This window comes from Haliotis rufescens, unplaced genomic scaffold, assembly GCF_023055435.1.
Source record: "Haliotis rufescens isolate VD_foot unplaced genomic scaffold, xgHalRufe1.0.p SCAF_29, whole genome shotgun sequence".
In the NCBI taxonomy this organism is placed as follows: domain Eukaryota; kingdom Metazoa; phylum Mollusca; class Gastropoda; order Lepetellida; family Haliotidae; genus Haliotis; species Haliotis rufescens.
Window position 1 is genome coordinate 904,181 of NW_025963990.1, and position 25,872 is coordinate 930,052.

The 25,872-nt window shown below is 39.5% G+C and overlaps 1 protein-coding gene across 3 annotated transcripts in view; it reads right to left on the bottom strand.

Moving 5' to 3' along the window:
* LOC124124553 (leucine-rich repeat-containing protein 34-like) overlaps positions 1 to 21,464 on the bottom strand; it is a 34,549-nt gene extending 13,085 nt beyond the window's left edge. The window contains exons 1-6 of one of the 3 annotated variants that reach the window (XM_046487745.2): positions 21,345 to 21,464; positions 20,165 to 20,291; positions 18,201 to 18,215; positions 6,193 to 6,382; positions 2,833 to 2,916; positions 939 to 1,067 (exon numbers count right to left, since the gene is read on the bottom strand). In XM_046487745.2, coding sequence (XP_046343701.2) covers positions 939 to 1,067; positions 2,833 to 2,916; positions 6,193 to 6,382; positions 18,201 to 18,215; positions 20,165 to 20,280 — 534 coding nt within the window. In that variant the 5' untranslated portion in view covers positions 20,281 to 20,291; positions 21,345 to 21,464. Of the gene's footprint in view, positions 1 to 938; positions 1,068 to 2,832; positions 2,917 to 6,192; positions 6,383 to 18,200; positions 18,216 to 20,164; positions 20,292 to 21,287 lie in introns of all 3 variants that reach the window. The other 2 variants (XM_046487746.2, XM_046487749.2) reach the window with 2 other exon arrangements.
* Between the last annotated feature and the right edge of the window lie 4,408 nt (positions 21,465 to 25,872).

Below are 25,872 nucleotides of genomic sequence, written 5' to 3' on the forward strand. Positions count from 1 at the left end.
ATGTCTGATTGGTAAATGTTTTACTGCAGCCCTGGCTAAAACTATGCGTTCACTGAAGTGTACTGAAGCTTCATCCTTACTCAAACATATACAAGTCAAAAGGAATGTGTGCATCGTCAGAAAGAAATGCGAACATTAGCGACTTGTAGTCTAACCACTGAGCTATGGTGAGTTTTTGTCATTAATATACATTATTGTTATTACAATATGTCACGTGACTAACCATGGGTCCGGGTAGTCCTGTGGGTACCGGGTCCTACTCAGGACCCACCCGACCCGGGTACCCGAGTTACCCATCCCAGCCCTAATTTCTGGCATGCAACTCTGGCACACAATTCTTCACAGTTATTTGCGGCATTGTAGACAACTGGGCATCTTCCCGAAGCAAAAGAGTAAACTGACTTTAAAAGTCCAGTTTCCACCCTTGCCGAACTAGGCTAGAATTACTGGGCTCGATCATAGCGCCACCAGTGGCTATTACCAGTTATGTCCCCTCTAAGCCTCTCATATGGTCCAATGAGATTCCAGCTCTCGTATCACTTGCGTTTGTTTCACCGAAAATGGTGGTGCCCAGTCAGGACGATCTGATCATTAATCAAGATCTATATTGTGATAAAACAGGTCTTACATCGCGAAATACATCAAATCATGAGAGCACCTTGATTAAAAACATGAAAAGATTTGGAAAATATCTGCTGACAACGAGTTGGCGGTGCACATGTTTTGCAAATCCTGCAATCTACCGAAATCTGCACGACAGTTAACGAACCGGATTTCGATATCGGTGCACGATTTTGATTGGACTATGCATAGACTCTTTAGTCCAGCCAAAATGTAATTCCATAATACCAGCCTAGTTCGGCAAGGGTGGAAACTGGACTTTTATAGTCAGTTAACTCACTTGCCTCGGGAAGAAGACGACTGGGCTAAATCCTTACCATGTCAGTATCTCCAACGTCCAGGGCCTCTAAGGTCAAGTTGACCTGCAGGGCTTGAGCGAAACACATCCCTCCTTTGTTGCCGATTTTATTCCCAGTCATCCTCAACGTCCGAAGTGTCTCATTAGTCTGGCAAAAGAATATATTAAATTTAAAATATTGCTTAGAACTTTTTACACTGTCTTAACTATTGCATAACAAACACTAAAAAAAACCAAACCAAACAATCATTCCCCCAAGTGGGTGAGTGAGTTTGTTCAATGAGGCTTTTAACAGAAAATCAGTTATAGAATATTGGCTTCATGTGGGAGGAGTGCAATAATTTGGTAATGGTTTTCAAACTTTTCTGAAACCCATAAGCATGGGTATGTTGTCAGACCAAGGATTCTACTCCAGGTGAGTCTGACATTTAAACCCTCGATCAGCAAATCACATCTTCACTAAGGGAGGCAACTCTGCATAGTGAGCCACCCAGGCCTACACACTCCGTCGCAGTGGTGACTCAGCATAACACCACTGCCACAGGCTAATTTGCATATCACGTGACCGGACTTTTCTCTTGTTTGTAAACAAACGCGCTTTTTCAGAAATCAGTATAGAACGGACTAATGCAAGTATTTGGGGGTGCTTTACATATTGTTTTGCATAACTATATAGATATGCTACTACAACTGCGACAGTGAGTTGCATGACAATATATATTTATGCATCAAAGTGACTGTGTCGCTAGCTCTCCGTTGGGCTTCGATGACAGCACGTGGAGCCAATGTAAACATAGGATAACTACGCAAAAACAAGTAGATTTTTACATATTTGCATATTTTCTCAATGAAAGTTAACCATTCTTTGACATTTGTTTATGAAAATGTGTAGACTTGTCAAACATGAAACGGATGAAAAGCATATGCAACATCTTGAATGGACTGTGAAAGATGTGATGAAGGTACTATGCTGGCTGGCTGCCGGCCGCATGGAACTCTGGGTAGGAGAGTGCCAGGCCTACCCAAGCCTGGAACAGTGATCTGCATGTTTCCGATGTCAAGGTTTTCCCGAGAAGGGAGAAGACCTGCATGCTAAAACTATCCTGCTGAGAATATATACTGCTAGGTGTCCACAGCATCAGCTATACCTTGAACCTGACACACCTCATATAGTTTAGAACTGAGTGAGTGAGTATGGTTTTACGCCGCTTTTAGCAATATTCCAGCAATATCACGGCGGGGGACACCAGAAATGGGATTCACACATTGTACCCATGTCGGGATTCGAACCCGGGTCTTCGGCGTGACGAGCGAACGCTTTAACCAGTAGGCTACCCAACCGCCCCAGTTTAGGACTGCACACAGAGACGGTAGCAACACAAAAGTGCTTTAGGGTAAGAAAGAAAATGGACTGAAGTATTAGTACCAGCTACTCAAAAATATCACCTGGACTCGACAGGCTAATTTAAATGGTAAGATGGCAGACAATGCAGTATTCTCTTCCATGTCAGCAACATGTGAGAGAAGTGAAGATGAGAGTTATCTCCCCTGGTTGTGTATTCAAGTCCTTGACACAGGACACAGCTAAACCCCACTCATGCTTGCGTACCCTTCAGAGCCCTACAAATACACTGTATATAGTCAAGTGTTTCTTGTTTATTAATTAGTTTACAGATATGTCGACTCAAAACTTCACAATTCTTTTCTACTTTTTAGGAATAAACAAAATCATCAAAGTTCAAAATCAGAAGGTTACACTTTTTTTGTACACTTTTTCCTTTCTCTCTTATTTCATCAGACAAGTGTTTTGTTTGATTACATAAAGAAACAATTTTTGTTAAATTGTATGTTTTTTCTTACAACCACTAGCCCCAGTGTTGGGGAATCTGTGCCTCAATGTCCTTCTCACGAACCTGCAAGGCTTTAGCTATGTGTTCAGCTCCATCCGGACCGATGTCGTTGCCCATGAGGTCAAGCTCCTGGAGCCCCGGCGTCCCCTGGACAACAACATACGACATTCATAGAAACAGTTTCAAAACGTAAGTCATACTAGAAGCGTAACGCTATTTTTCAGGGCATTATCATTTGCAGAAGCTCGAGGTTTTCTATTAACTGCCCGACGAAGGAGGGCAGTTGAAAAGACCGAGGGCTTCTGCAAATGATAATGCCCTGAAAAAGAGCGTTACCGTTATTATAGCTAAAATGGATGGAATTTGTTATCAAATAAAAAGAAACGACAACATCGGTTTTGAAACACTTACTGCAATCAACACGAATGTCACTGACCACATTTTACAAATATTGAAACGTCATAGAACAAACCAGATGACGTCACTATAATACGTGACGTCATTTTCTCTACCCTATGACGTCACCTAACAACGGGCTTGATAATGGCCCGTCGTCAAGCAATATGAGGGCATTATCAAGTTACAGTGGCCCGCTCGTTTCTGATAACGTGCGGGCGGTTTAATGATAATTCTATCCATTTTAGCTATAAACACTGTTATATTTCTCAGTTTAAATAACACATACCGTATTCGACGTAATAAGCGCCCCGCTCTAATAAGCGCCCACGGCAATATTTGCTAATATATTGGCTAGTGAACGTTCCCAATTAGCACCCCTTCCAATTGATCAATGTACACAAGACTTTTTTATTCGCGTATAATACGCACTGGAGTGTTATATGCACCCTTAATTACGGGATAAAAAGCGCATAAAACATTATCAGCATTTCACAGGTTTGCATGTACTATGTGCCACCATCACAGAGGAACACACTATGTGTTTTAGTAGTGATGCGAGTCTATTTTCAGTATGCTAATAAGGCTGTTAATTACTCACAGACATGACCAATTACTACTATGATATTCAATCAATGTAGTGAGCAGACAGCTGAAGCATTAAACAACAATTTGCACGGGAAACATTGCTGTTTGTGTCGTGTAATCTGGTAATCCGATAGCTCGCTTATTTCGTTCTGACTGGCACCAGACACTGGTTGGTTCATTGGTCAAATTATATGTCTATGTCTGTCTGCGCCATACCCGTGCTCGTTGGTTTCACCAAAGTGGTAATAGTCTAATACCGGCATCACTTCGGGCTTCATGGTGGTGAGTGGTGTTAAACCCAACTCACTCACTCACTCATTGGTGAAAAATAGCGACTATGTATTCATGGATGATTGAGGAGCGTAGTGTATATAAACCTGTGAAGTACTGATGATGTATTCACGGTGAATAAGGAGGGTAGTGTATATAAACCTGTGAAGTACTGACAATGTATTCACGGTGATTGAGGAGTGTGGTGTATATAAACCCGTGAAGTACTGACAATGTATTCACGGTGATTGAGGAGCATGGTGTATATAAACCCGTGAAGTACTGACAATGTATTCACGGTGATTGAGGAGCATGGTGTATATAAACCCGTGAAGTACTGACAATGTATTCACGGTGATTGAGGAGTGTGGTGTATATAAACCCGAGAAGTACTGATGTTGTATTCACGGTGATTGAGGAGTGTGGTGTATATAAACCTGTGAAGTACTGATGATGTATTCACGGTGAATAAGGAGGGTAGTGTATATAAACCCGTGAAGTACTGACAATGTATTCACGGTGATTGAGGAGTGTGGTGTATATAAACCTGTGAAGTACTGATGATGTATTCACGGTGAATAAGGAGGGTAGTGTATATAAACCCGTGAAGTACTGACAATGTATTCATGGATGATTGAGGAGCGTAGTGTATATAAACCTGTGAAGTACTGATGATGTATTCACAGATGATTGAGGAGCGTAGTGTATATAAACCTGAGATGTACTGACGATGTATTCACGGATGATTGAGGAGTGTGGTGTTTATAAACCCGAGATGTACTGACAATGTATTCACGGATGATTGAGGAGCATAGTGCATATAAACCCGTCAAGTACTGACAATGTATTCACAGATGATTGAGGAGCATAGTGTATATAAACCCGAGAAGTACTGACGTTGTATTCACGGATGATTGAGGAGTGTGGTGTATATAAACCCGAGAAGTACTGATGTTGTATTCACGGATGATTGAGAAGCATAGTGTATATAAACCCGAGAAGCACTGACAATATATTCACGGATGATTGAGGAGCGTGGTGTATATAAACCCGAGATGTACTGACGATGTATTCACGGATGATTGAGGAGCGTGGTGTTTATAAACCCGAGATGTACTGACAATGTATTCACGGATGATTGAGGAGCATAGTGCATATAAACCCGTCAAGTACTGACAATGTATTCACAGATGATTGAGGAGCATAGTGTATATAAACCGAGAAGGACTGACAATGTATTCACGGATGATTGAGGAGCGTGGTGTATATAAACCCGAGGTGTACTGACATTGTATTCACAAATGATTGAGGAGCATAGTGTATATAAACCCGAGAAGTACTGACAATGTATTCACGGATGATTGAGGAGCATAGTGTATATAAACCCGAGAAGTACTGACAATATATTCACGGATGATTGAGGAACATAGTGTATATAAACCCGAGATGTACTGACGATGTATTCACAGATGATTGAGGAGTGTAGTGTATATAAACCCGTCAAGTACTGACGTTGTATTCACGGATGATTTAGGAGCATAGTGTATATAAACCCGAGATGTACTGACGTTGTATTCACGGATGATTTAGGAGCATAGTGTATATAAACCCGAGATGTACTGACGTTGTATTCACGGATGATTGAGGAGCGTGGTGTATATAAACCCGAGATGTACTGACAATGTATTCACGGATGATTGAGGAGCATAGTGTATATAAACCCGTCAAGTACTGACAATGTATTCACAGATGATTGAGGAGTGTAATGTATACAAACCCGTCAAGTACTGACAATGTATTCACGGTGATTGAGGAGCATAGTGTATACAAACCTGTGAAGTACTGACAATTTATTCACAGGTGATTGAGGAGTGTAGTGTATATAAGTGTATATAGTGTATACATACTGACGATTTATTCACAGGTGATTGAGGAGCATAGTGTATATAAACCCGTCAAGTACTGACAATGTATTCACAGTGATTGAGGAGCATAGTGTATACAAACCCGTCAAGTACTGACAATGTATTCACGGATGATTGAGGAGTGTAGTGTATATAAGTGTATATAGTGTATACATACTGACGATTTATTCACAGGCGATTGAAGAGCATAGTGTACATAAACCTGAGAAGTACTGACGATCAAAACAAACAGAACATTTCAAACCTCAATGAGTTTGGCGAGATGTTGAGCTCCTTCATCAGTGATGTTGTTGTAGCGGAGGTCGAGGGAAACAACATAAAGGTTGTTTTCTAGGGTCTTGTAGAGGGCCAAACAGTCCGGGTCAGCTAGCCGGCGGTCAGTGAGAAGCTTGTTGTTGCCGGCCAGATACAGGTGCATATTCTCTTTGAAGTCACTAAATTAAATATGGTACACACACATTATTACATGGATTCACCAGGACCTGCTCAAAGGCCGATTATCAGACCCAAGTCTGCAGTAAATATCAGTAAAAATTCCCATACTGGAATTAATCTCAATTCATATTTATATAGTTAGGGTCTGGTCATTTATTAGGGGTGGAGGGTGTGGGGTGGGGTTTGGGGTGGAGGTAGGGGTGGAGGGTGTGGGGTGGGGTTGGGGTTGGGGTTGGGGTTGGGGGTGGGGGTGGGGGTTGGGTGGGGTGGTAACATTTTTTCACGACCCCCCAAATACATGTAACATTATTCCATGTGCCCCCTTGTTTTAGTTTATGCCAAACAAACATGCAGCGTTAGAATTTGGCACTAGTCCTGTAGTCCTTGCCAAACTGCCCAATAGTTAAGGTATCCTAGGGACTAGTAGAAATTTGTCATTTTTAAGGGTTTTGCTATATGTTATCATTATAAGGACTAGTGGACTAAATATGTGAGTTTCTACCCCTGACATGGGTGTATTCTTTCCCTTGCCTAGCTGTTTACTTCTGAATTAAGAAAATATGAACTATCCCAATATTGAACAAAATAATGATTTTTTCCCATTTTGCCTGCAAAAGGCCCTTAGATTGGAACATAGTGGAATCTGATCTTGATTATTTCAACAAATAGTCCCTTTAGCTAAACAAAAAGACTTCCAGAGCTATTTCTTTTTCTTTGGTGAAATCACAGGTCTGGTTTCCTCACATTTGTCACACAAACCATTACCATACCCTGCTAAACTGACAAATTAGTTGATGTACTGCATTATTCTATGGGTGGACAGAGTTACATCCCTTTGACATGCCAGGATTCTATGAATGTGGGTTCAAACTGGTGAAATTGTCTTGGTAATACAAATGAGTTGAAATGATACGCTTTCACAATGTCAATTCAGCTCTGGATTTGATACTAATTTTGGTTCTCTAATCTGTACTGTGTCTGTAGTAGTCATAATTTCAGGGACATGTTTTCAGCATCATTTATCAAATTAAAACTTGACCATTTTTTTCAAACATACATTCATTAGAGTTTTCAGTATTCTAGTATATAATGGGCATGACAGTACGACAAGTGCTTCATCTTCTGCCCCATTTTTACAATTAAAACAAAACAGAAGGTGAGATCTGCATTCTCATATCAGCCATCTTCTATACAGAGAGGGGGCGGTCGGGTAGCCTAGTGGTTAAAGCGTTCGCTCGTCACGCCGAAGACCCGGGTTCGATTCCCGACATGGGTACAATGTGTGAAGCCCATTTCTGGTGTCCCCCGCCGTGATATTGCTGGAATATTGCTAAAAGCGGCGTAAAACCATACTCACTCACTCACTCACTCTATACAGCAAGGAACCACGCCACATCTTTATGTCTTGTCACGATATGACTGAAATATTGCTCATGTGATGTCCGCGTAGCGGATTCTTACAAAAGTTTGCACATCCGTTTTTCGATTCATACCTCAATGAACCGAAACAAAATACAGTCAATGCTTATAATTAAATTCGACAACGAAAACATTTTTCGAAAATAATATTCTAATGAGAGCCCCCCATTTTTAATTTTGAGAGGGCCCTGGGCGCTTATTATGTCGTATACGGTGGCCTGACGACTTGATTATGACTGCCTTAAGAATGCTGACAAATCAAAACAGAATGACAGTTATCTTCAGCAACCACACAATCACTTTTTGACATGCATGTAACTCTTAGAAAACACTTTTGAGAAAAAAATGTACTGCAATTAAAACAGAACTGCATTAATGATTATAATACAAAGAAGATTAGCTCTGCCAAATAACAGCATTCTTCATCTTCCTCTCAAGAGTCTCATCCCTCAGTTCCGATAATGGCACACTGTCGCATTACTGACAACAGTTGGAGATTGTATAATATTTTCTCCATGTGGGGCAAAAGAAAGTTCGCTTTTTTATGAGTGAGTGAGTATGGTTTTACGCCGCTTTTAGCAGTATTCCAGCAATATCACGACGGGGGACACCAGAAATGGGCTTCACACATTGTACCCATGTCGGGATTCGAACCCGGGTCTTCGACGTGACGGGCGAACGCTTTGACCAAGAGGCTACCCGACCGCCCCTCGCTTTTTTATGACATGGAAAATTGAAAGAGCTGTTAAATTTGTCACTTATTCCTGTAAGATTTGTAAACCGTCATCTGTGGCTGGGTTATGAAGAGTGGGATAAGAAATGAATTTGCAACCATTTGACCCCAACCATGTTCGAAATGTTGAAAAGATGCAGAAAAAAGCAAATTTATCGATTTTCAAGGATAACATCTCTACGATACCCATCAGCAGTTGTGAAATGGTACTGTATCATGAGCGTATGTGTGTTTAGGAATCACTATCAAATAGTGATGATACCAGGTGTTTATTGGTAGTAACCATCACAAACACATGCAAAGGCAAGTCAACTGTTCACCTGATAACACACGGGAACATATGGTACAAGTCAAAATAGGGAATTGCATTGGACATCATTTTTGTCAGTGATGCATCAAATTTGGAAATGTCCCCACATGTCTATCATAAACCTATTGAAAGCTTTACTGAGGCCTTGAATTCTGTAACCTTGACAAAGAACTTTTGATCAAGAGTCATATGGCAAAAAAATGTCATAAATGCCATAAGTAAATCGGTACCCTTTTTTCGGTACCTTTTCTGTAACTCATCTTCCAGTCAGCATCATGTTATGCTGCTTTCACGATTCAATCGGGATACTAAATATTTTGTGCTATTTTTTGGGCCGGGCTAACAAGAAGTCGTTGTTATTAACCAGTTTGTGTTTCACTCACTATTATGCAATCAGATTTCGTATATTAATATTTATAGGTGTTAAAGTAGTTTATAATCAGGCCAGGTTACTGTGAAACTGTGTAAATAGCACCTGTTGAGAAATGATGGGTAGGCTGACATCGTCTTACGTCAGGACATTATGGTCATATTTTTGGATCAGCTTTTATTGCAAGAGGTTTTTTTTATGAATCAAGCCCCAAAGAAATCTTGTTTTTTCACAATCTCATTCAAATCAGATCAATTATTCAGTTATGATCAGTTATGGGTCAAGATCAAGGACACATTCATGGGAGGTCTGTGAACTTTGACCGGCCAATCAAATGAATGATGAGTGTGTTCTTGAGCCAATCAGATGTCAGCTTTCTAAAATGGTTCAGCTTCATTTCTTTGCCACATTTATTCAAAAATTTTGATCTTGGAAGAAAAATAATGCCACAGAAAACACATATACTCTTGATAGTACACCTTTTAGCTGTCAATGCTCTTGTGATCAGTAACAACAGGATGTGTATAATATCCACATCAAAATGATAGTGCTGCTTTCTGAACTTGGTGTTTTTAGATTGTCTTCAGGATACAAAATTCAACACAAGAATGAAAGAGCACAAAACCTCCACCATTAAATCCGACAATAAATCCACCATCTTTGACCATATCAGCAACTGTCCTGATCACAACATCAACTGGGACAACATCCAAATCCTCTCCAACAACCTCCATGATTTCACTAAAAGAAAACTAACAGCAGCAGTCCACATTCGCCGCCACAAGCCATCAATCAACAGAGATCAAGGCTATTTCATCCCATCCGCCTACCATGAACTCATCAAACAATAATCACTTATCCTGTTTAATTGGCCTCATGTCCCATTGGCTTCCACCTATGTGTTCTCTGTCCATCGTGTTGTGACGGTATTGTCCCCTTGTCAACACCTTACCTATGTTATCCCACTCATAGATGCAATTGTTGTTACTGTTAATCCTCTACTGTTAATCCTCCACCTACTATATATATTCTGTACTAAGTCCCTCATTCAGTCTTGCTTGACAACGGTATAAGGATCTATACCGAAACATCGCTTTTTACAGTATTAAAGAAGTTGTTATCCATAAAATTGTGTCTACCTTGCCATCCATCAACTTCTAAACAATTTATACAAAATTCAGATATTCTGGTTTTTATACTTCGTTCACTCACACCGTGAATTAAGAAGCCTTGATACGGATTAGCTGATTAGAAAGTATAACTGACGCAACCTCCTAGAGGGGAGTTGTCACACCTTCATGCAGAGAGGTATTGTATCACAGTAAAAGATTTGAATTTAATGTAGGCATGTCATTGTTTATCGTGTTTTTGATAAATTTGTGCTAATAATAAAAAATATATCACGATAAATGCTGACATCTCTACATTGAAATCGGACTTTTTAATATCAATACAAATGTATCAATATTGATACTAAATTAATAACTGACTGCCACAGAAATGTTTACATGTTAAGATATCCAGGTTAAGATGGGGCATAAGAAAGCAGAAACTTTGAAACATTCAATATATCAGCCCAGTTCATATTAAGCATTAAGTTCAATTATCGTAGGGTGGCGGTCGGGTAGCCTAGTGGTTAAAGCGTTGGCTCGTCACGCCGGGTTCGATTCCCGACATGGGTACAATGTGTGAAGCCCATTTCTGGTGTCCCCCGCCGTGATATTGCTGGAATATTGCTAAAAGCGGCGTAAAACCAAACTCACTCTCTCACTCATTTATTGTAGGTCTAGATAGGACATTGCCATGTGTACACCTATATAAGATAGCTACGCGATAAATCACAAAGTACAACAAAGAATGGTTTATTTCATAACAAAACATTGTTTTATCATGACATCACTTTTTGGGGATTTCGAACATGCGCTCGCAAGTTGACGACGTCGCATATTGGGCAACGTTATTATTTTTGAGAAGGAAGTTACCAGTGAGTTGTTCCCCATAGATGGAGCAATGCAATGTAGGCCAATGCAGATAAACGGGATGGCCGAACGATCGCATCCAGAAGCGGGAGAGATATGACAATCGGTATTGGGAGAAAAGGTACAGGTAATCGACGTGAGGATTGTGACAATATGCGGGAAATACCAACCTGTTCATAAAATCGACTTGTCCCACATTGCCTCAGTCAGATTCTATTGAGGGAGTCATCATTATCAAAATACGGGTAAATATTTTTAAAGCTTGTACATAATGTTGAGATCTCAAGCAAGAAATAAACAACTCGTGGTCTTTGTTTATCGTACAATAGAACACAGCAGGGGAAATTAACCCTGTGTCAGACATGCTTGTGACGTTGATTAGGATTATTTTGCATATTACTATATGTGGGGGATTGGCGTATTATTCTTGGTCCGAAGTGACAACAATGAGTCAATGTTGCTTGGGAATATACAAGTTTGCTTGACAGACAGACAGACAGACACTAGTGGAAGTGGTTGTAGGGTTTTAGTGCCCTTGAGCATCTCACCCAGCTAGACTTAGGGTGAGACCATCCCTCTTCGTCTTACTTACTTAAGTTAGAGATTTAACATGCGCTTTCCGACTGTAAGCATATGTCGCACGCGGGCCCGCCAGACCATTTAGTGTAGTTCCGAAATGGGAGAATTAAAGGAGGGTGCAACCCGGGAAGGAGGTTTTAGAGGTTGCTTATATTGTTATTTTGAAATTTCTGAGATTTGGAATAGGTGCCAAGGTGGGGAGGGGACTAAGGGAGCCGTGTCTGGTGTGTGATTGCTGGTTTACGTAGTTTTGGTGTTATAGGTGTATTGTGTGGTTTTAGATACGATTCATTGGACCTGTTTTATTGAGGCATAAGCCCAGGGCTTTGAAGTTTTGTGAGTTATTTTTTTGGGTTTAGGATTTATTCTAGAGTGAGTCCCTTGTTTAAGTTTAGAGTCTAGTTTAGGCCTACATTGCATTGCTCCATCTATGGGGAACAACTCACTGGTAACTTCCTTCTCAAAAATAATAATGTTGCCCAATATGCGACGTCGTCAACTTGCGAGCGCATGTTCGAAATCCCCAAAAAGTGATGTCATGATAAAACAATGTTTTGTCATGAAATAAACCATTCTTTGTTGTACTTTGTGATTTATCGCGTAGCTATCTTATATAGGTGTACACATGGCAATGTCCTATCTAGACCTACAATAAATGAGTGAGTGAGTGAGTGAGTATGGTTTTAAACCGCTTTTAGCAATATTCCAGCAATATCGCGGCGGGGGACACCAGAAATGGGCTTCACACATTGTACCCATGTCGGGAATCGAACCCGGGTCTTCGGCGTGACGTGCGAACGCTTTAACCACTAGGCTACCCGACCGCCCCGTTTAAGTTTAGAGTGGTTTTGTAGTGTTGATCTGTGTGTCTGGTAGTGTGTGCAGTGCAGTGTAGGAGAGTGTGTTCTGGGGTTTCTTGTTGGGTGCAGTGTGGGCATTTTCCTGTTTAGCTAATTTTAGTTGATTGTTTAGTTTGGTATGGCCTGTCTGTAGCTTAGTTAAGATTCTGTCGATTTTTTTGGATGGGTGTAATACTTTTGGTTTGGTTAGGGGCTTTTTTAGAATTTTCCTAATTTGACAATTTGAATTTTGGACCAATAGTTATATAGCCAAGGTCAGCTGACATGGATTAAGCCATAAAGATGAGTAACAGTTAATTACTGAGAAGCAACATCGTAGAACAGCTCGTTCACGCTGACTGACAGTCAATGGACAATACAATGGATATGAGGGTTAATGATGGGGATTAGCATCTATAACAAATGACAATTTAGTGATTCAAGACACATACATGTCATGGCTAGATGGTAATTAGCCTATGCAATCAAATGTTCATCAGGACAATGGTTGTCCTGAATCGGTTGCTATGACAACATATATGATTATTTTGACCAGGTTAGGTTGGATAGGTTACTCGGTTCACGAGAAGAAAATATGAAACCAGAAGTAGTGAGTGAGTGAGTGAGTGAGTGAGTGAGTGAGAGAGAGAGAGAGAGAGAGAGAGAGAGTGTGAGTGAGTGAGTGAGTGAGTGAGTGAGTGAGTGAGAGAGATGGGTTTCAAATATGTACCCACAAGGGGAATTGAACCCACCACATGACAGCCCTCCTTTATACTCTGATTAAAGAAACCGCCTTTTTAACAAATGCACACAAGTAGTATATGGTGTCATGTCTTCTAATGATGTCGAGAAAGTTAATTTTATTTTGTTGCATCCTGAAATCACATTTTTATCTGCCCAAACCTGCTTAAATATCTTAAAACATCGTACTGTCAATTGGTATATATATATACTTGCCCAATATTCACCAACTACAGCATAGTTCGATTATTCTATTTTAAGTTTATTTTACTTTCCTTGTATTTTATGTAAAAAAGTCTCTCGTAGTTCCGTAGGGGACGGCTCAATATTCTAATGTGTTTTATCTTGTTTATTCATTGTTTGTATAAAAAGATGAGGTGAGACTTAAATAAACTATCTGTCTGTCTTATTTTGTAAACTGCACATTTTTCACAATAGCATGTGAAGCGTTAGCTCTTAAACGTTTATTTCTTCGAGACAACAGAGTGCGCTTATTCATTCAGAACATTAGGTGATATGGTGAGGTGAAATGGGGTTTTACCATCGCGTTCAACTTCAAGATTGTTGCACTTTTATTACGACTTGCATGAGCATGAGTATGTGTGTGTGGCTGCTTGTACTAGTCCGGACTAATGTCGATTTTCATAGAGCTAGCTCACTGAGATACCATGCCGCAGTTTAACATGAATACCCCAAGCAGACACAGTATACAGACTCCGAGCCAACCAGTCCTTGTTTTAGCCCCTCAATGCCGAGCGCCAGGCAGGTAACACTAAGTACCATCTTTTAACGTCTTTTGGTATGACAGGGCCGAGGATCGAATCCATGACCTTCCGCTCCCCGGGCAGATGCTCTACCACTGGACAACGGAGGCAGTCGAGAATATGAGGCAAATGTTTATCTGGTACATGGCATATTCAAAGTAGCAGAAGCAGTCGAGTCCGGAATGAGAACTGTTGGATGATGCCAGGGAAGATTTGGGGATGGGGTTTGGGAAGGTGTTGGAAGAAGAAGCACAGGAGGATGTCGTTGTCTGCCAAAAGAGTGGGGCTAGCCCAAATTTAGGACACCTACATGGGGAGGAGGACATTAAAAAAAATGACACAGTTCTATTTTTTCAAATAATAGAGTTGTAAATTTGAACATTATTTAGGGACTGATGATTTATTAAAGGGAGGGTCCGGGGAGGGGGTCATGAAAAAATGTTATTTGTTATTTGTATTATGAAATGTATTGGGGGGTTGTGGGGTGGGGTGGGGAGGTGGGTGTCATGAAATGGTACATATAATTTGGGGGGGGGGGGGCTGGAGAGGATCAGCAAAACACAGTTCCAAGACCAATGTCTCTCTGAAGGGGCCCATGCAGTCGTCCAAGGCGCCGCAATTCGCTCTGCAGAGTTGCGTACCTTGGGCATGCCAGATACCTATGATTGTTGGTTCGAATCCCGGTTCCCCCGATTATGTTTCTAGGTGTTTGTCAGCACCATACCCGGTTTCACAGAAGTGGAAAAACGTCTGAGACCTGCACTTTCGGGCTTTCCTCCCACACTAAGCTGACACGCCGCGATATAATGGAATGCCGTTAAAAGCGGTGTTAAACCCAACTCACTCACTCACTCTCTAAAGACATATTCCTTACATTATCATGGTATATCCAAAGATCAATAAAACAAGACTATCCCTGAAGCTCATTAGTTGTGTTACAACAACCATTATGAGAACTTTGTGCTTCATCTATTATACAGGAGGAAACTAGAAACCGGTAATCAGGTCTTCCTGTCCTCTCCTGCGTATCTTGTTATCATATCAAATATATGTGAGCAACAACCAATGCAGTTGTCAAAGGCACTGCTAATTGATATGGGGGGGGGGAGGGGGGGTTGTATTGAAAAAATACATTGCCACAGAAAAGTCTTGACAACAATGATTATGCTACTGTTGAAAATCAATTGCCTGCCACAAAAATTACATTGATGCAAGGTGTTTTTCCTTAAAAATTCAGACTCATAGTTATATTTTTAAAGATATCTGGTTTTGCAGGTGTAGCTGAAAAAATATCAATCTCATTAAAATCAGGTCTTAGTTCTCGCAACCACTAAACAAAGATCTGAGGACATCCGATTACAAGTCACTTCAGAACGACCTTTCATGAACTTTGACTGATGGATTGACTGACAAGCAGTGGACATTAGCCAATCAGATGGCAGCTTTCTCATGCTTTATGGCACTAGTTTCAAACTGGCGACTACACTTCGAAATATATTTTGACAATTCTCAATTAAAAAATTGAAACTTGGAATGGCTAATAGATGGACTAGATTGTATGGATTCGGACCTAAAGAACGTAACTGTCGTTCATAATACCACTTTGAGGTTGCATGATTAGAAAACAAATTCCGACTGTCACTTTCCTGATCTGGTAAGCGACGCTCTGATTGGTCGGATGAAAGGTCGTTCTGACATGACCTGTAATGGGATGTCCTCAAATCTTTGTTTGGCGTAGCGATTCCTAAGATGTGATTTTAATGAGATTGAAAAAATATTTAATCTCCAGACAAAATTCAAGGCACCAAAACGGTCAGCGCCTATAACCCTGAGATTCAAATACTGTTGTCTCTGAATCTGTATCATCGGTGACAGGTAGCGGAAAAGCATAAGGTGATGAGAAGATCACAGGCTTTTATCACTTTGGCACAAAAACAAGCCTTATAGCATGGTGCTGAAAATAATGAGCAATCAGCGGATCCTGGCGTAGTTAAGGCTTGTAACTCCTGATTTAAACTTTTGCATTGCACTAAGTATTTAGTGAATAGAAACGGCTCGCCCTGTCACTCGATCGTCTGATAGGAAATGGTATATTCAATACATTTTCATGATAAGCAGAAAGCCTATCTGAGAATCATGTGAATATTGACTGAAAAATACATACCAACATATGCACAAAGAAAATTCAATCTCATTAAAATCAGATCTTAGTTCTTGCTACTGCTAAACAAAGGTCTGAGAACACCCTATCACAGGTCACGTCAGACTGACCTTGTGCAAACTTTGACCGACCAATGGAATGACTGACAAGAATTTGACAATTGCCAATCAGAAGTCAGCTTTCTCGTGCTTTAATTTCAAATTGGCGACTATGCTTCGAAACATATTTTGACAAATTCTTGAAGAATTTGAAACCTGAACGAAATAACATTCTAGAAAGGCTAATAGATGGTCTAGATTGTATCGATTCAGTCATTAAGCCCGTAACTATCGTTCGGAATACCCCATGTTAAAGTTTTCCAGGTTGCATGATTAGAAATCACATTCCGACTGTCACTTTCATGATCTTGAAAGCGACGCTCTGATTGGTCGGATGAAAGGTTGTTCTGACGTAACCCTTGATGGGATGTTCTCAGATCTTTGTTTTGCGGTAGTGAGAACTAAGATGTGATTTTAATGAGATTGAAATAAAATTCAACAGTTCAGCACTTATGTACATGAGTATGTCAGATCATTTCAAGACATAATGGGATTAAATGGGATTAAATGGGATTGACCACCTGTCCTCTATAAATTCAATAATCATTTTATTAATATTGACACTGATTATAAAAAGTAAAATACAATTATTCCAATCAAATCGCCTACTAGTGTTATTGCTCTGAAAATTACCAATTGCAGAACTCAAAATTAAAGGGGTTTCTGGGGTCCTTAGCTTGCGTCACGTCACGTCAGAACGACTTTTCATCCGACCAATCAGAGCGTCGCTTACCAGATCAGGAAAGTGACATTCGGAATGTGATTTCTAATCATGCAACCTCGATAACTTTAAAGCGGGGTATTCTGAAGGATAGTTACGGGCTTAACAACTAAATCTATACAATCTAGACCTATATTAGCCATTCGAGAGTGTTTTTTTGTTCAGGTTCAAATTTTTAAGCGAGAATTTGTCAAAATATGTTTCGAAGCATAGTCGCCAATTTGAAATTAGTGCCATAAAGAATGAGAAAGCTGCCTTCTGGTTGACTAATGTCGACTTCTTGTCAGTAATTCCATTGGTCGGTCAGAGTTCGCGAAAGGTCGGTCTGACGTGACCTGTAATGGGATGTCCTCAGATCTTTGTTTAGCGACAGCGAGAACTTAGATCTGATTTTAATGAGATTGGGCATAAGGGCACTGGCAAGATCCCCTTGACTTGCATTCAGATTTGAACACTTCAAATTAAATGAATTCACCAAAGTCTGGTAGAAGAAAACAGAATAAGGTACAATTGTTTGTTTCTTAATGATTTTAGTTTTGTTAAACATTAAAGTTGCAAATAACGATGATGAGTATATATATTACCGTATTCGACGTAATAAGCGCCCCGCTCTAATAAGCGCCCACGGCGATATTTGCTAATATATTGGCTAGTGAACAATCCCAATTAGCACCCCTTCCGATTGATCAATGTACACGTCTTATTTATTCGTGTTTTATACACACTTGTGTGTTATATGCACCCTTAATTATGGGCAATTAAATTCTGGAAAAACATATCTGTTGTGTATAATAATTTCAGGCTGTCAGCATAAACCACGAAATTTACGATCTTTGAACTCTGTTTTTGTCACCAAAATAATATGCTAATAAGAGCCCCCTATTTCTAATTTTGAGAGTGCCCTGGGCGCTTATTGCGTCGAATACGGTACATATAAAACAACAGCATATCAAACATATATATCAGGACAATACACACAGCATGCAACATAGACCTTTAATCCGCAAACAATTATAAACATTTGTAGAATGTGAAATATGTTCAACATGCAGTGTTAATCCAGGGCCAACACAAACCAGACACAACCCAACACAAGTACTCACCCGCGGTTAGCCCAGCTATAGAAATATATTCACAAATATGCAAATAAATATAATACTTAATTATAAAAAGATTGTAAATAAATATAGACTATACAGGCCTAAATCACAATATGTGCACAGACAAATATAAGCTGAAATAATAAAATAATTATTTTCAGGCAACACCTTAAAATATTTAGGATAAATGTGGACTTTCTAAGTTTGTTTATTGTTGTTTGTTGTTTAACGCTACACTCAGCGATATTCGAGCTATATAGTGCCGGTCTGTAAATAATCGAGTCTGGAACAGACAATCCAGTGATTGATGTCATTAGCATTGATCCACGCAATTGGGTTCGATGACATGCATCAACCAAGTCAGTGAGCCTGACCACCCGATCCCGTTAGTCGCCCCTTACGACTATCCCAATTGTTTAGATCAATGCTCATGATGTCATCACTGTATTGTGTGGTCCAGACTTGATTATTTACAGACCTCTGTCATACAGCTGGAATATTGCTGAGTGCGGCATTAAACAGCAAAAAGCTACTTCTACTATTATCCATATGTGGTTAGATATTATTGACAACCCTTTTCCCCTACATGTGTCGACCCGTGAACCCATGCTTGCCATAAAAGGCGAGTATGCTTGTCGTAAGAGACGACTAACGGGATTGGGTGGTCAGGCTAGCTGACTTGGTTGAAGCATGTCATCGATCCCAATTGCGTGGATCGATGCTCATGGTATCAATCACTGGATTGTCTGGTCCAGACTCGATTATTTACAGACCGCTGTCATATAGCTGGAATATTGCTGAGTGCTGCGTTAAACAACAAACCAAACCCTACATGTGTCTGTAATAAAGGGTGAATTTTGTATGGAAGTTAACAAGTGCACCTAGTACAATAACATATACAGCGACATCCTTCCCTTTCATTCTGACTAATCAGTTAGATTTAAAAAAATAATATCTTATAAAGTTAAATACAGCACTTTTAATACAGACCAGCTCACATCATACAGATGCACTCATGGCTATGGCTTAGATTCTTATTTCGTGATTCTGCTTGAAACAAATGGCAGCAGGACATTTTCATTTTTTATCATTTTCTTCACAGGACATACCTGTGTATATTCACCAAATTTAAAAAAAATCTTTAGTATCCTTGAAAATGATCTGAAACCCCAGTAATTAGTGCCAGGTGTCATGGAGATGTTGTCTCATTTGTAATTAATGTAATCAGTAACTGATAGATTGACTCACATGATAAAAAATCAGTTAGCAAACTAAGTTGGTTTTATATGACTTGTATTAAACTTGCTAAGACTAAATGAATGCTAAGATTGACAATTTGCCAAGCCAATATAACTAAAGCAAACAACTTCAGTTATGCAGAGCTACAGATAAGCAGCGTATTTGCGTAAAATACCCCCTAAAAATAGTCAAACCCAATTACTTTCAATTAAATTGCGTACAGAAACGCATGCAGGAAAAACTCAAATGTATAAAAACAGCTAGCGTAAATACCCAATGAAGCTTTTTCAGCATGCATACAAAAGGGGCAAATTTCCGAAACACAATTACGAGCTTATTTACTTTCCGAGTCAAACCTATATATTTAGAACAGTTATATACATCTAAAACAATTCATCTTTTTTTCAAATCTTAAGATGTTCACTAATTTTGGGAAATACCCAATAGAGTGATGAATAGATGAATGAAAAAATATTCGTTACCCAATGAAAAATGTAATAACCCAATTAAAATAGAAAACCTAGAGTAAAAACTCAAATGCTCAAAAGGTTATCTGGAGCTCCGAGTTATGGGATTGGTTAATTGTTAAAGGTTTGGATTAAATTATTCAGTTCCAGCTTCTTGAAAGAATCAAGTTTTTATCATTTTCATCAATAATCAAATCTGTTAAATATCCCTGTCAGTCTTATGTCATTCAATTGATACAACTGCTTCTTATCATGTCTTACATGACCGTCTCCTCCTTTTCTTTTTCAAACATTTTGTTGATGTATGGATGAGGTTTGATGTCCATCTCGCTGCACGTGGAGTCATACCTAAAGGCTGTTGTGTGGATGTCAGACATGATCACGTCAGCTGAAATAAAGCAGTAAATGAATGAGGGAAAGTTGTCCTGTTTTAACTAGGGCTGGGACGGGTCAAAATTTACTACCCGGTACCCACCACCCTGTAACCCGACCCTACCCGGGTACCTGCTGTAGATTTTTAGATAGGTACAAACTGTCCAATTTGGAAAAGTTTGACCGTTGCCCTGGCAAAATGTATTTAGATACACGTGTAAGACGATCCGCCCATGCATACACTGAAGTTTAATGCATGAAGTTTTATCTTTGTTCAAACATATAAAAGTCAGAAGAAATGGGATATTAGAGACTTATAGTGTAATCATAGAGTTTTAGATAATTTTTGTCATCAAACAATATATATCACGTGACCAACTACGGGTCCGGGTAGTCCTGTGGGTACCCGGATCCTACTCAGGACCCACCCGACCCGGGTACCTGAGTTACCTGTCCCAGACCTAGTATTAACTGGTTGGTTCACATGATAATGATCAGGCAAAAAAAAAGAAATACTGTTATTTCAGATTAGATCTACATGCTCCAAATCACCGTTAGAAATTGACATCAGTACTATTAGATAGTCCTTGCCAAATTGCCAAATAGTTAAGGTATCATAAGGACTAGTAGAAATTTACAGTTTTTAAGAGCTCGCTACCGCTTTGTGATTGTAGCCTAATTTGTTGGAAACTGGCTTTGAATTAATTTTTTACTGTGTCATTCTCGAGTATTCAGACAATTACAACGAAAATTGTGGCATTGGGACACTGACAGCTAAACATCCATCTTAAAAATAATTTGGTTCATAAGATTAGTTATCTGCTGAGTTCCTTTGGTGAAAGTTATTCAATAGGTGAACTGAAGTTTGTCTGAAGTCGGATTTTGACTTCTGGAAAATCGTCTGCTACTTCTAAACATACTTTCTTACAAAGAAACAAACGACAATCTCATTATTTCCACTTAAAAATAAGACGCAATAAGCACAGGCAAGAGATCGACCAGTACAACTTACAAATTGTGTTTCAATCGCTCTCTAAAATAAGCAAAATGCACAAAATGTGCTGCTCACCGTTCCTCGTTGCTACAACAGTTTTCAAAATCTCGTCTACACTCGCAGGTTCCCGAAAGGGCCGGTCACTCTGGACGAGAGCTCACATACCACTAATAATTGTTCTGGATCAGTCTTTTCCCCCCTTGCGTATCAATACGCCTATTTGAAATCTGAAAGGCGGAGAAACAGCAGCGATATATATGCGCACAATGTCATTTAGAAAGTGGTCAAATGTATCAAATATTATATTTGGATAACACTTTCTTAGTAAAGTACAGATTCTCATACAGGCGATTAGGTGCCTCACTCTGGCGGCGTGGGTTCGAATCCCGGACGGGACTCAACCCCCCAAAAGTACGAGAATCTGTACTTTACTAAGAAAGTGTTATCCCAAATGTAATATTTGACCACTTTCTAAATGACATTGTGTGTTCATAGCTTTCGGCCATGGGAGCCGTGCCAATTTACAATTGTCAGAGGGGTACACTAACGGGGTCATAATATATGATAGTACTATATAAAAGGACCCTTTTATATTGTACTATCACCCCGTTAGTGACCGTTTATATCCTGCTGCTAAATTTTGCTTTACAAGCCCCTGGGCAATAAAACATGGGCCAAGTATTTCAAGATTAATTCTATTACTCAATATACTAATGGTTCACGTCCATCTTTACCCCTATCTCGTTCTTAAGCCTACACAACGAAATCCGAAACACATTTTGTAATCTAAAAACTAATGATATCGAGCCATCAATACATGCTACATGTTATGTGAAACTTCTTCGTTCCATGTTCGCGTTCGACAATCAGTGAGCTTCCAAAGAAGAGATATTTGATGTTGCCATGGCAGCAGCCTCTTTGGAACGGCTATTTAATAATCTGTGTGGGTGGGTGAATGAGGGAAATGGAAGGGTTTTTTATTAGAGAAGGATACATTTTCTGCCGTTGTATTTCTGTCAAAGGAGGATCCGAGCAATTTTTTCAGGACTTCAAGCAGGACTATCATCATCATCATCGTCGTCGTCGTCGTCGTTGCGATGATGATGATGATGATGATGATGATGATGATGGTGATGATGATGCAGCTCCTGCTGCAAAACATTTTATATATGCATATGCTTGTAAACAGGAAAAAATATATATTTCATCGTGGCCATCAAATGATGACAGAATTCAAATCACATATGACTGGGTCAAGAAGGTACGCATCTGTTATACATGTCAACCATCTCCAAGAGAAACCTAAATATAGGCATACAATCGGGGAGGAAAATTATTTATATTATTATGTAAAGCCCGTGCCAAAATTTAATTCATTATTTTTTCACAAATTTCTTGAACACATTACTTCATCACTCCACGTGATTTTCCAAGTTTTTAGAGAATTTGTTTTAAAATCATGCTTTTATCATAGAAACAGTAATTGGTAATTCAGTTTGTTTTCTTAATGTGATTAACGCATGACAAAGGTATATGTCCACGGAATCTTACCCAATCTACTTCCTTATCGACTTCATTAGCTGAATTTATGTCTTTTTGAAAACGATGCATCATAAATAATTACAACGAAGTCATTTGAACAATGTTGTTTTTGCGTAAACTGACGTCATGTAACCAAGGAACTAATGGTTTGTTATTGGATCTATCAAATCATGAAAACATACAAACATTAATTCTTGCTGGTATAAAGTGCAGGAACCAGCATATAACAAAAAATAATACTTTTGAAGAATTTTTATCTTTTCATTGGAAAGGTGTGTGTTTGTGTGTTGCAAATTAATATGACAGGTTCATTGACAATGTCACTTAAACTAAACATTCATTTTACTGTTATAGAGATGGTGATGATGTTTGAATGGTTTTTGGTTAATATTACCTACGAAATCTCAACAACGATATCTTACACTGACAAAATAACTTTGATCCAGGGGATCAACTCTGCGCAGAGAAATTTTGTAGCATACCTACCTATTGACGCAAGAACCTATACTTCATAAAGCGTAGTGTTTAACCCAGAAGATAAAACAATTTGTAATTTGCATGTGGTACCTTCACCACCAGGAATGAGGTGAGGTGAGGTGAAATTGGGTTTAACGTCGCGTCCAAGATTATTGCACTTATATAGCGACGTGCATGCACGTGTATGTGTGGCTGCTTGTACTAGTCCGGACTGATGCCGATTTATAGTGCTAGCTCACTGAGATACCATGCCGCAGTTTAACATGAATACCCCACTCAGACACAGTATACTGACTCCGAGCCGACCAGTCCTTGTTTTAGCCCCTTAATGCCGAGCGCCAGACAGGGTAACAACAAGTACAATCTTTTAACGTCTTTTTGTATGACGCGGCCCGGGATCGAACCCCAGACCTTCCGCTCTCCGGGCGGACGCTCTACCACAAGACCACGGAGGCGGTCCCAGGAATGAGAATATGGCACATCTCAGTTCAAATATGTATATAATATAGAAGTAGAAAACAAACATAAATATGAAAATAAAACTAGAAATATGTTTTCACAACAATGACTTCCTGTTATTGTTTTCAAATGAATATGTGGTATAAAGGTGACACAGCCATAGTGGTGTTCATGATGCCGTTGACATTGATATATCTACAGTGGTAAAGTTAATAATATTTCTTCATAATTTATCTTTTCAAAGTAGTAGTTACATAGAGGATTCATCACGAGTGTTTTTTAATATGGTAAATATCAACCGAGTCTTAGTTAATCGGTATTTGCCGAGCCTTTGGCGAGGCAAATACCGATTAACGGGACGAGGTGATGAATTCTATTTATCATTTTCACATTTTTGCTTCCAAATTAGGGAATAATTGCATTAAACATTAACATCAGCAACTTGTCGAAATCTTACGTATAGATCGTGCGTAGTGATACATGTTTTCCATAGCCATGTAAACCAAAATAAACAATTCGCTGAGAAAAAAGTTCCTCGGATTATTTTAAACAAAATACTTGAACAGACTTTTGCAGAATAATTGAAACTTTAATAACGGTAACAACAACGATTCTGTGTAATCTGATTATATCTCTGGTGTAACTTCACTTATAATATATAGTTTCAAATCAAACCGCTCGCTCTTCCGGTTATCTAATTTGCATATCTAATTTGCATACTTATGTCATTGGGGTATGACATACATGTTTTTATGTCATTAGCTTATGTCATGGATAAATGCTTAAGTTAAATGATAAATTGTTGTTATGTTATTTTATGATAAACTAGATGAGTGGAGACATGCAGATATTGCTTAACTCAAACCAACCACGCTGTGAGTGCGTATTTTTTTATAAACCACGAGAGTTACGACCCTAATGCTTATATGATTACTCCTGTACCCTGACGCTGTCACGCTATTCAAAAGTACTGATATCCTCGCTACACGGAAACTGGGTCTACGTTTCCAGCATAGCATAGCTGTAGGCCTGTCCCCGCCCCTCTCGACAGGCAGAGCTCTCTAGATCGCCAGCTCATCGTAGGGCTTCGATGATAGCACGTGGAGCCTTACAACCAATGTACTATGCATATGGAAATAGTTTTTCACGTTTTGGGATATTTTCTCAATGAAAGTTCTGTGACTTGTTTGTTTAAATGTATAGACTAGTCAACAATGAAACAGATGAAAACATATGCAATATCTTGAATGGACTGTGTAAGATGTGACGACTGATGCTGATAACATAGTATCCCCCAACTGGGACACCATGCCGCAGTTTAACATGGATACCCTACTCTGACACAGTATACTGACTCCAGGCCGACCAGTCGGGCCGAACCAGGGTAACCAGGCACGGTAATAACAAGAAACATTTTTCAGCGTCTTTTTGTAAAACGCGGCCGGGGATCGAATCACCGATCATCCGCTTTCTGTGTAGACGCTCTCTTCACTACAAGCAGTGGGGTAGCCTTGTGGTTAAAGCGTTCGCTTGTCACTCTGAAAACCCGGGTTCGATTCCCCACATGGGTACAATGTGTGAGGCCATTATATTGCTGGAATATTGCTGAAAGCGGCGTAAAACCATATTCACTTACTTCAATACAACTCGGAGGTTGTCGAAGACTCGAAGCATTTAGACCTGTATATCTGATTTCAGTATTTCAAAAAGTTCCGAATGTACATAAATTATGCTGCAAATATTTTGTTTTGGATAGTATATGTAAACACTGTCGTTTCTGAGCGCTATGGCGTCAACATCCCAAAGGATGTGAAATCGAAGGGATATTTATGTTCTGTGTGTGGTTTCGATTTAATAATCGCAGGCGAATCGGTTTAGAGTGAATAAGTGAGTGAGTTTGGTTTTACGCCGCTGTTAGAAATATTCTAGCAGTATCACGGCGGGGGACACCAGAAATGTCCTTCACACATCGTACCCATGTCGGGAATCGAACCCAGGTCTTCGGCGTGACGAGCGAACGCTTTAACAGCAAGGCTACCCGACCGCCCCTTTTCGTTTTAGAAAGCTAAAACATCTGATTTTGATATGATTGATATATTTTTGATGTCATGATTTTGAAACTATT